The following is a 12,518-nucleotide window of genomic DNA, read 5'->3' on the forward strand; positions in this document are numbered from 1 at the left end:
CAATACTGGAACATTCACAACACCTACCAACTGTGCTATTAGCTTGCAACACAAAATAAACTGAAAGAATGGGCTCACATTGTTTTATCATTTTGTGTATAAGTTCTGCTTTGCTTCAAGAGCATAATTCAGGTAATAAAACCTTTGGCAGGGTATGTTTCATAGAGGCAACAATATCTTGTAGAAAATGAAATGAGGCAGGAAGTCAGGAGATGATGGATCCTGTTCTTCCAAACACTGGGTAACCTCCAGTAATAACTGCTGCAATATGAACTTTGCCTTAGTTTGCTATTTCGTAAACTGTGGATAATGCTTTATCCTAGTATCTGATAGACCTGGGTGAAAGATTAATTACATAACATACATAAAAAGACTTTATTCTTTAGAAGGGAAGAGGTGTGATGTAATTATCTAGTATTATCTGTTCATCAGATAACATGATTTAGTGATTCCATCACACAAAGAACAAAAAGGTTTTCTTATCAAATTTGGGTTAACTCAACCCTAGGCTGTAGAGCTCTTAGAAGCAGCATTCCTGGGACCTGATCAATAATTGTCCCTTCCTAAATAGTCTTTTTGCCTGACCAGGCTATCTGAAAGTTCCTCTTATAGTAGTGGATTTGCTCTTCTCCAAAGGCCCTGAGCAGCCACAGGAAAGCGTTGTTAAGTCTTCCCCTCAAATTTTACAAGGATTTGAAGAGCAGAAGAGATTCAGAAGAGAAGTGTGTTTGTGTATGTGTTTGTGTGTGTGCAGGCATGTGCACGTACGCTTCCAACAATAGAGAGGTCCCTGAAGACAGAGTCAAACATAAGGGAAAGGGATATAATCTGTTAGTCTCCTTTCATAGACACTGTTCCTCAGTTAGTGAAACGAGATTACTTATCTATCTTGCTCCCTGAAGGGCAGTTGTGTGTGAAAGTCTTTTAAACATCCAATTTCATGATATACATGCTAGAAGAGTGATTTTTTTCTCTTCTTTCTGAGTCATTCAGTTTGAATCTACTCAGAAAAACTGCTGATTCATTGGACTATGAAATACAGACTCTTATTTTTTTAACTTTTTTTTTCTTTTTACTTTTTTTTAATGTTTATTTACTTTGGAGAGAGAGAGACAGAGCACAAGTGGGGTAGGGGCAGAGAGAGAGGGAGACACAGAATCCAAAGCAGGCTCCAGGCTCTGAGCTGTCAACACAGAGCCCGATGTGGGGATCAAACTCATGAACCACAAAATCATGACCTGAGCCGAAGTCAGACGCTTAACTGATTGAGCAATTCAGGCACCCCTGAAATACAGACTCTTCTTAGGAGGCATTTCCTAGTAGCCCATTTCCAATTATGTAAAGTTCTGTTAGTCAATTCATAACTTTTAAATAGCTCCCTTAAAATCCTCAAGTTCATGTAACTGTGAGGGGAACTCTACATAGATCTTCAAAAATCAAAATCTCTTATTACTGAACACATTTCCAGATTCATTCAATAATGCCACTCTCAGAAAACTTCACGTTTTTGCCCCTCCACTCCCCTTTACTGCGGTAAAAGAATATAAAAATGTCTATTAATAAACAACTTTAAGAATTCCTTCACTGGAAATAGCTATAGCAAAAACCAAACATAAAGTGAATAAAAAGGTAACAAACTCAGTATTTTAGATTAGATCCATTTCTTGATTTTTGTCTAAACACATTGTGACCAAGTAGCCTCTGCTTATTTTCATGCATATATACATATACATATATATATATATATTTACACACACACATATATATACTTAAATGTATATATTTAACAACATGGAATGGTAACATATCAAATGCCTAGATTCCGTGCAAACACATAACCCTTCCTGTGAAGGAAACATATTAATATCATAAAAACAAATCATGGAGAGTAACATGCAACTGCCGAGGGGAGGAGTGTAGGGTTGGGGCAGGGGACCAGGAGAAACACAAAGAATGTAAAGAACAAAAAGTGTCATTGACCTGATTTGTCAGAGCTGTTGCCTGTGATTGGAGTGATGGAGCAGCTGGGATTAGCCTTTGCGCTGTCCTTGGAAGAAACCATTTTGGGTTTATTTTTCGTTGCCTCTAGTGCTTTGACCTTCTTGGCATGTTTACTTCCTTTGTAGTGGGCCTCGGCCTGGCTCTACAAAGGAGAACAAATCAGGCTCATTTTTTTTTTGCTACTTACAAACACCACAATGGATGATCATGCAGGAAAATATACATTCATTCATAGGCACCACGGACATTTACAACTCAGCACTCAACTACGGTTTTGGCATTTCATGAAGTGGCCAACCAGTATCTAAGGGGTTTTTGTACATTGAAACCTTCTCTATAGCACAGAGGACCTGTGTCTTTTAAAATCAGACATTACGTGAGTGGACAACAGCACCAGGCCACAATTGTGATGAAGGTGAGCTTTGTCATCAGCTCCCTCCCAACACTCCCTGTGGGGTTACTTTTCAAACATTTAGCTGGCATCAAGCTGCTTTGGGTATGTCCTTCCACAAACATCCCACTTTGTTTCCCTTCAGCTAAAAGCCTGTTTGCCCTGTATCTACTTTCTTCTGGGCTCTGCTCTGAGAGCAACTGACGTGACAAAGCAACTTGCTGGTGGGTGGAAATGGTGCTACATTTTAGAGTCATCTACATGTGCTTCATGCATCATTTTGATGATTCCAGTTCCAAGAACAGATAATTTATTTTTATTTATTTATTATTTATTTATTTTAATTTTTAATGTTTATTTTTGAGAGAGAGAGAGAGAGAGAGAGAGAGAGAGAGAGAGATAAAGCACTAGTGGGGGAGGGGCAGAGAGAGAGGGAGACACAGAATCTGAAGCAGGCTCCAGGCTCCGAGCTGTCAGCGCAGAGCCCGATGTAGGGCTTAAACCCACGAACCATGAGATCATGACCTGAGGCAAAGCTGGTCACTTAACTGACTGAGCCACCCAGGCGCCCCTCAAGAACAGATAATTTAAGCCACAAAGGAGGTAGGGACAATCCTTGTTTCTCATCTCAGATGAGATTCTGAAGTCAAAGCAGTTAGGGTTTCACTCACTTATACACAAAGTATAGGTGGAACTGTGACTTCAATACTAGATTGAAAGGAAGAAAAGAAATCAAGACAAGTGACTACTAAAAATCTTTAAAAACCAAAAACCAGATTACAGTAAAACAAGAAAACATTTGGTCAATTTGTTGACATTTGAAAAATCTCTCTCTGCCTAAAGAACACAGATTTTATATTTTGGGCATCTAGCACTAATAAACATATTAACAAAAGAATCTAAGTATATTTGCTTCAATTTCATTTTGAATAGAACCTGAAAATACAAACATGCATTTGACAGAAGCAAACAAAAAAAAAAAACAACAAATTAAAACATATATTATCTGGTATATTAGCTTAGTTATAAAGGAGAAATAGATGATAAACTTATCATAAAATGACTTTTCATTAGAGAATTTCTACAATAAAAACTTTATAAAATGTCAGTTTTCCTTATACATGTATGTGTTTGAAGATGGTTGCACTAGTGTTTTCACTCATTTTCCTCAGCAAGCTGAATACAGATGGAGTGCGTATGTGTGAATGTGCACACATGTGTAAGTAGGGAGATGGGAGTAAAAATGGACAGAAGGAGCCGGGTTTTAATTTTGTATTTCAACTAAAGATATGTAAGTGATTTTCTTAGCATTGAACCCTGATCACCCAAGGTCAATAGCCTTGTATTGACTTATGTTGGTTTGCTTAAGGACTTGGTTTGCTATAGTTGGTTTGCTTAAGGACTTCTCATGTTGATCTCTGTCAAGCTGGAAAAAAATAACGATACCAAGGAAGGAGAAAAGTACAACATAAGTTCTTTATGTATTATGAACTAAGAACAGTTAAGTCTAGTTGATATAGATGGTTGGATATAAATTAAGAAAATATACAAATAAAAATTTAAAAATTGATGACATGAAGTAATAATAATAATGACTAATATTACTGAACCACTGCCAAGCATAGTTCTAAATGTATTATGTGTATTGGCTCATTTAATCCTCATAATACTCTGTGAGGTAGGTACCATTATCAATTAGCATTTTACAAACAGAAAACTAGGCACAGAGAAGTTAAATAACATGTCAAAAGTCACACAGGTAGGTGTAGAAGCTGTTCTGTAGATCTGGAATGCTTACATTGGATACCCCTATTTAATGATTTGCCCACACATTTACGTACACATACTCACAATAAGTTAACATTATAATTTTATTAAAAGGGAAAAGTTACAAAAAAAGCATGCTGCTTTTAATGACTCAGTGAAAGAGTATGTCTTAATAGAAGCTTCTATGAGTAGGAAAAAACTACTTAATTCATGGAAAATATACTAGTATAGTATCTTAGGCCTGATCCTTCTGCTGAAGAGCTCAGAAAGTCTTACTTTTTAGGTATATAACAATTTCTACATGGTATCAGGAGACCTAATAACTCATCTTTCCAGTATAGTAAATAGTGTGATGTTACTTTAGTGCCCTTCGGCTAATGAAACGAAACGTACAGTTCTCTAAATAAAACCTCCTAGCACAAGATAAGCAGAGTGTCATTTCCTCAATTACAATTTCCTGGCATCACTGCAGAAAGTTAACAGCATCAATTAGCACTTGAGATAAAGATCCAGCTAAGTGATGCCTCACTGGATGCCAAGATGGAAAGAACTCTCCATAGCCATGATCCACTTCCCTTTTGAGTTTTGGGGCATGGAGAGAAGTGCACCAAGGGAACTTAGCTTCTACTGAATGTTATTTGGGAAGGACTGTGGAATAAAGATAGTGGCAGGCACCACTCCCTCACATTTGCATCTTTCCAACTCCCGTGTGGTATTCTTGGTACTAGCACTTTGCTACCCTCAGTACTGTGTCTGGGGCAGTGTCAACAGCTTCTAAATCCTGGGCAAATCTTCAAGTGAAACTGAGACACTGTTAAATAGTAACACGATTAACCTGACTTCATTATCTAGGACTCTCCTTAGTTGAGGAACGAAAGAAACAAGGACAAGAGCCAGAAAACCCATGAATTAGGCAACACAATCAAGCCCAATCAACAATGGTTCTGGTATCACTTCTAAGAGACCTGGTTGACCAAACTGACTTACTTTACACCTCAGTGACTAAACAGCAGACATGTATTTGTCTAGCTCTAATGGCTTGCTTTCTGCTTCCCCGCCAAAAGTGCTACCATGCCCCTAACTGGCAATGATCAAAGAAACCTCTTGCCAAGAATTGTCAGAATTCAAAAGTTGCCTAAACCACCATACTGACTTCCACATAAGAATTCATTAGTATCTAGGTCTTTCTCTCACAGGTCACCCCAGTAGCAACCTGACCATCTACTGGCAGAGGAATAGCTTCGACGGGAAATGACATCCTGGAATTTTCTCTTCTGTTTATCTCCATTTTTGTTACTAAAGCCTTTTGCTTTCCCCAAATCTCTACATCTCTCCTCCCCAGTGGACCCCACTGGTCCAAACAAAAAAGTTAAAGACAGAGATAATGCATTGCTTCAAAAATAAAAACATAACACTAAAAATTTCTAAAATCCACTACACTCCCATTTCTGGTTTTTACCTTATTCCTAATTTGGACTTCAGAGAGGTGCCTTGGATCTTGAAACATGACATTAAACTGTGCTCATTTTGTATAGAAAGGACAGTCCAAAGATAAACTTACAAAGTGAGGAAGAACAAAGTCCTCAACTATTTATTTACCAATAAGTCCCATCCGGTTGCTTTTTGAAAACTAATGAGAACTCTTTCCTTCATTAAATAAATTGCATCAGTAAAACTATTGGTGCCTATTTTTCTGAGACCTTAGATTTCAGTGTGTTAAGCAGTGCTACATGGGAAATAGAAGAGGTCAGTTACTTTTCAGAAAAACTCTATACACTAAAAGGCCAAATAAGAAAGAGGTCAGATGAACTACCATAAAAATGGGCTACATTAAAATGGGAAAACATTATTATTGTTGCACAAAAAACTATTTAGTACCTGCCACATGCTAGACATTGAGAAAGATTAAAAATAAAGACCCCTACTCACAAAAGTGGTTGGAAGGAAAAGAAAGGCTTGCAAATAACTGCAACTCAAAGCAGAGAGTGGAATTGTAAAGTGGGGTGTAAAGAGCAACAAAGAGGAATAGGAGTTAGAGAAGGGGCAAACTCTTTGGTTTGGAGGCGATCACGGAAGCTTCATGACTAAGGGACATTCCAGCTGGGGCCTGCTCTGGGGGTGGGGTTCTGAAGTGGCAATGTGGAGGGGCACAACAGGGAAAGAGGGTCACATGGTGCTACTCTGAAAATTATTATCCCCTGTAAAGCAGAAATGTATAATAGTGTTCTACAATTAAAACAACAAATGTTCTTTTCATAGGCATCTTGTAGAGAAAATGGTTATAAAGTAAGATGATGCTTTTGCATCACAGATTTTATCCTCTGCTCCAAACTATAATCCTATATTAAAACAACAACTAAATTATTTATATCAAAGCTTTAATAATTGTTTGAGATAAAAGCATGGCACTTAAAATACTACAGCTAAACATATTAAGAAACAAACTAAAGACTAATAAATAGCTAAATCATTATTTAAATCTTTACTTTAACACAGACTATTTTTAACTATTAAAAGGCTTTTTGCATATTGTTGCATTGACAAAATCACACACTTTCAGAGACAAAGCTACAGCACATGAAACATAAAATGCACCCAAGAGCAAGGCTTACTTAATCCAAAGATTGCTAGTAAATCTTTCTGCTGGTATTTGCAATTGTAAGGCTTACACTATCAGTAATGACATACTACTGGCTTTGATATTTACTTCATTCAATCCTCAATCTATTGGGATCTATTGAAAACAAAGTCCAGACAAAATTATAACCAATATGAGCTTTTTAGTTTACAAAGACATAATGTCCTTGCTAATTTCTAATTTATAGCTAAGTGAAACACTCCAGGTTGCTACAATCTGTTCATAGTCGCCACGCTGTGCAATTCCAGGAATGAGTGAATGGTGTGCTCTGGATTCCTGCATGGCCAGAGTTCCGGCCATAGCGTTTCATATTCAATGGCTTTAGAGTACATATGTAAAAAAAAAAAAAAAAACCATCAACTCCAAATATTTCTATATTGCTAAAGAGAAAAGACATGGTTCTCTAGGAAGAAATGATGTGCATTCTGGACTGCTAATTCTCTTTGGGCTCAATTTAGATTCTATCAAATACCATTAGACAAAAGTGGAGTTCTTGGGTTGCTGCTGTTTTAAAATGCCAGTATTTGAAAACATGAGCTTTACACATATATTTGTTCACGTTATCAAAACATTCCCATGTAGGCAAATTAGCTCATTTCTTTCTTTAGTGGGCTTTAAGTTATCAAGTTAATTTTTCAAATGTAGCCTATTAGTCATCTAAAAGTCTCAAAGCTCGTGTTTCTGGAACATGATTCACTGGTGGAATTACTTTACATATTGAAACATGGAGAAGCTATAAATGGACCTAACAACTATGACAGAATTTACATAATGAACTAGAAAAACACTGCAGTTTGAGTTTAAAATCATTGAGAATACAGCAAAAAGTCTTTTTTTTAAAGTGCTTTAAAAAAATTAAATTGTGTTTTGCAAAGTTGCAAGTGAAGAAAATTTTGCATCATTTTTCCAGTGAGTTTTATATTTCAATTATGTGAAGGTGAATTATTAATTTAATTAATTAATTAATTAATTAATTAAGAGAGAGCATACACAAGCAGGGGAGGGGCAGAGGGAGAGGAAGAGAGAGAATTCCAAGCAGGCTCCATGCCCAGCCAAGTGTGGAGCCCAACACAAGCCTCTTTCTCATGACTGTGAGATCATGACCTGAGCCAAAATCAAGAGACAGACACTTAATCGACTGAACCACCTAGGCACCCAATAGGTGGATTATTAATTTTAGATGATTTCCAGCAATCTAAGATTCTTCTCCTGAATATTCACCTATACCATACGTTTCCAGTTAGGGTTGAGTAAAGCAGGGCATTAAAGAGACAGTTAGTTATATGAACTTGACCATGTCAACTGTGATCTGAGCCCCAGATCCTTTAAGATGAAACCAAATCATTTCATTTCATTGAATTCTGCTCTCTCCTCCTTATTCTTTCCTTTTTTTTTTTTTTCAAATTAGGCCACAGTTCAAAAACAACTCAATCATACATATGTGTCAAGATGAAGTTTGTTCCAGAATATTAATTTCCAAATTCTATTCATGAATAAATATCACAAATTACAGAGATTGTATTTTGAAAATATTTTTCCCCCACCAACCTAAGGTTTATGAGAATTTTTTTCAACATAAATAATGGATAAGAAAATGAGATTTATTTAATGTCACAATTTCTTTAACATCATGAGAATTTAGTTAAGAATTAAGCAAAGTATCTGAAATGCTTACCCTAAGAAAATAAGACTGCTTACTCTTCATTTCATATTACATTACAATTTTGAAAGATATATTTATCTTGTTGTCTGGGCTTGGGGGTCAATATTTGAGTCAATTTAATAATAAATGTATGTGTAAACTCCTAGTATTTGCTCTACAGTTCAATCGAGGCAAGATGAAGTAAATAAAACCCAGGAAAATATGCCCTTAACTTATCCCCCAAATCATAAGGGAGCTAATCATGAACTCCACATAGAATGCATTTATAAACCAGATTCTCTAAGTTATTATGCCCCAAATGGGAAAATTAGTGTTTTGTACACCAACATAATCTTGACTATGAAATAATGAGAACATTTATAAATTATAAAAATATCTAATTTTCTCTAAGAATTATGCATATGGGGCCTAATGTGTTAGAACTTTTAAATCTTAGAGTTTTTATGCAACACATGGATACCGTCTTTTATTTTTATAGTATGCTACAAAACATTAAGGATTCGGTAATAATTACTTAATATTCTTGAGTCACTTATTTTATGATTTTCCCAAAAGTGGAAACTATCTACCTCTCCCAAATTATCTTCACATCTTATATTAAACTGGGAAATTTTAGTTGCTCATTCTCAGCTACCTTGAAATATAAAGAAGGGCAATTCAGAATTTACAGTGATTTCACAGTTACATTCTAAGTATCTAATATGTTTGAAAGTGCTGCTATCTTTCAGTGGGGAAACGGATTGCCATTATGTGCTTTATAAGAGTGATTTTTGGTACTCAATGATAAGTAATGCAGTATAATTCAGGTCTACACATTAAAGCTGTGAGTCTATAGCTAACTAATTCAAGTCTTCTGATGGTCTTTTAAATTAGGCTCCCAGGCTTCCACACATTAATTTTTAATCAGTCTAGAAGGTATTACATTTACTTCCATTCCCATATTAAGGAAATTTACATAAATGATACAAAATAAATCTAAAATTAGAATTTGCATTGTGTCTCCTTATATTTGATATATAATATCTGTAAAGTAGACAAAAGTGGCAAAGTAACTTTGAAAGTGCAGTGCTCAGAAAACTGGTTGAAGAATGGCGTTAGTAATATGTTATATATGTTTAATATATTATTTATGTATCATTACTCATTTTAAAATCTCTTTTACAAAGTAGTTTTTAGTAAAACTCATACCTCCAAGCCCTAAACCAATTTTTAAAACCTAGCATACATTTTATAATTCAAAATTAAGTGAATATGTAAATATAAAGACTAATACCATACCCTTTCAAAACATACAGATAAAACTAAGTAAAAATGATGCAATTGTACATATTTAGTAGTCACTTAGCTAACCTGAGTCATATTAAGGTGGTCTCTACACTAAAGTACAAGATTAAACTAGAGATTTTCATTCCAGATTAATCTTGTCAATGTTCTCATATGTAAGATATTGGTCTACTGGAGGCAAAACTAAAATAAAAATGCCTATAACTTCAATTTACCCATAAAAAATTAAAAAAAAATATAAAATACCCATAAATATAAAAAATATAAATTTACCCAATATAATCAGCAAGGTGGACTTCTAGTTTCTGAATCTGTGTGATATTGTCTAAAAGTTCTATCACTGGGGTGCCTGGGTGGTTCAGTAAGTTGAATGCCGGATTCTTGATTTCAGCTCAGGTCATGATCTCGTGGTTGGTGGGATGGGGCCCCATGTTGGGCTCTGTGCTGATAACAGGGAGCCTGCTTTAGACTTCGTCTCTCCTTCTCTCTCTGCCCCTCCTCCAGTCATGTGTGCACGCATGTGTGTGTGCTCTCAAAATAAATAAATAAACATTTAAAAATTCTATTCACCAATAATAGTCACAACAAAGGTTGTTCATATAATGTATGATAATAATTAATGTGAACTGTGTCTTACTCATCTTTGAGTCTTCTGAAGTCCTTATTGTATGGTACAGACTCAATAAAATGTTTTTGAATTGAATATAATACATATATGGGACAGAGTAGGAAAAATCTTCTAAAAGCAGGAATTTAATGCTAACAGTCCATTCATCCTTTAATTCAACAAATGCATATTGAATACCTGTTATGTTTTAGGCATCATTCTGAGTGTTGTGGGATGCAGGTCTAGTAAAACTTATATTCTAGCATGGGAGATAGATAATAAAATATAAATTTATATATATTTAAGGGTAGTGTTAAGTGATAAGTGATACATTTATGAGCAGTTAAGCGGTGCTATAAAAACAATCAGGAATGGTAAGTACGGTAGACTATAATGGGATGGGGTGCCATTTTAGGTATCAAGATAAGTCTTTCTATTGAGGGGGCATTTGCAGAGAGACCTAAATGAAGTGAGGGAGTTAACCAGGTAGATGGGAGAAAAGCATTTCAGATCCAGGGAACAGCAAATGGCCATTGCAAGGATCTTGACTTTAACTAATCTGAGGAGATGGGAAATCCCTGCAGGGTTTTGAATAGACAAGTAACCTTGTTTAAGTTCTGTTTATAAAATAATCACTCTGGTTATTGTGTGGAGTACAAGCTATGTGTGTATGGTGAGGAGGCTGGGGGTGGGCAAAGTAGAAAAGGAGGCTGTTACAATCATTCAGGCATGAGATAAAAAGGATTCAAAGTCAAATTCCACTGAAGGATCTGAAATATTTCAAAAGAATGATTTTCTTAATTAACAGTTATAATATTGGGCAGATTTATAATCTTTGAACTTGAACCAACCAAGATTTCTATAGAATTTTGTGTCCAATAACCATTACTTTTGTTACTTTAAAACTTGTGCTTATTTTTTGTCTAGGTAATACAACCATACACCTGAAAAGTATATAAAAGAAGTATACAGAGTGAAAAGTCTACCTCTCAGACCTAGCAACTAGTTGTCACTTTGTGTGTGTCCTGCCAGAGATAATTTGCATGCCTATCAAGCAAACATACACATATGTGTGCATTTTCCATTCTTCCCTTTTTAGACAAATGACTACATAGCACATATGCTGTTTTGCATTTGACTGTTCTTCTTAGCAATAGATTTTACAGATTCTTTAAATGAGTAATTAAAAATTTTTCTAACTTTTTAAGTGGTTGGATATGTTTATTCCATTTTTTGGATGAACCATAATTTATTCCAACAGCACCTTATTTGATGGATATTTAGGTTGTTTCCAAAGTTGTGCTATTGCCCATGATGCTGAAATAGGCATTAGATGCTTCAAATAATTATTTTTCTTCTTTCACAATTAGACATGATTTTGTTTTTTTTTAAGTATTAAATTGAATTGAAGGAGAAATTTAAGATTTTCCTAGTTTCCATACCCTAATTTGTGATTATGGATATATTATAGCTATATGTTTTCCTAAGTATATTTGTGGTAATCAGGTAACAAAATTAACACCCCTGCTCCAAGATTTAAAAAATGGTATGAAAATTATAGAAAAGAAAGGGCCTTCAGATGGGCCTTCAATAATGGAAAGGATTTTGAAAGCAATAGATCATGCTCCCAATAAAGAGAAGACTATGATAAGAAAAATATGTCTGGAAAAATGAATTTATGTTTAGGGAAATGTGAATAATCACTTTGAGTGAAATGTGGGCATGGGTAGAGTAGAAGTGGAAGAGAAGGTTAGAAAGGCAAGTGCCACATTATTTAGGCCTTAAGTAGTAAGCAATGGGAAGGTAGTTTACAAACAGCATACTTAATAAGGTAGATAATGAGAAGCCACTGAGGGCTTATGTTCAGCACAGTCTGATAGCAGCAAAGACCTACTAGAAGGTAAGAAAAGGCAGGAGAGTAAGAATTAGAAAGATCTTACCATAGCAAGACAGGAAGTAATGGTCTTCCTAAATACACAGATTTCAAATTTCAGGGGCATTATAAACCAAAAGCCAGAACTTTTTCTAGAAAAGGAGCTATTCCTCCAATTAAGGCAAGCCTCTCAACCCAGAGATGCTGTTCTCTTTTGCCTTTCCCGAGTCTATTATCCCTTTTCTTTGCTACATTTATATTCAATCCTCCTCTCCCAAACAAATCCTTATGCTC

The 12,518-nt window shown here is 35.4% G+C and overlaps 1 protein-coding gene across 5 annotated transcripts in view; it reads right to left on the minus strand.

Moving 5' to 3' along the window:
• Positions 1 to 12,518, minus strand: part of ZNF385B (zinc finger protein 385B) — a 319,195-nt gene that overhangs the window by 28,567 nt on the left and 278,110 nt on the right. For all 5 annotated transcript variants that reach the window (XM_030326711.1, XM_030326710.1, XM_030326716.1 and 2 more), the window contains one exon: positions 1,981 to 2,143. In XM_030326711.1, coding sequence (XP_030182571.1) covers positions 1,981 to 2,143 — 163 coding nt within the window. The remainder of the gene's footprint in view (positions 1 to 1,980; positions 2,144 to 12,518) is intronic.

Source organism: Lynx canadensis, chromosome C1 (genome assembly GCF_007474595.2).
Source record: "Lynx canadensis isolate LIC74 chromosome C1, mLynCan4.pri.v2, whole genome shotgun sequence".
In the NCBI taxonomy this organism is placed as follows: Eukaryota; Metazoa; Chordata; class Mammalia; order Carnivora; family Felidae; genus Lynx; species Lynx canadensis.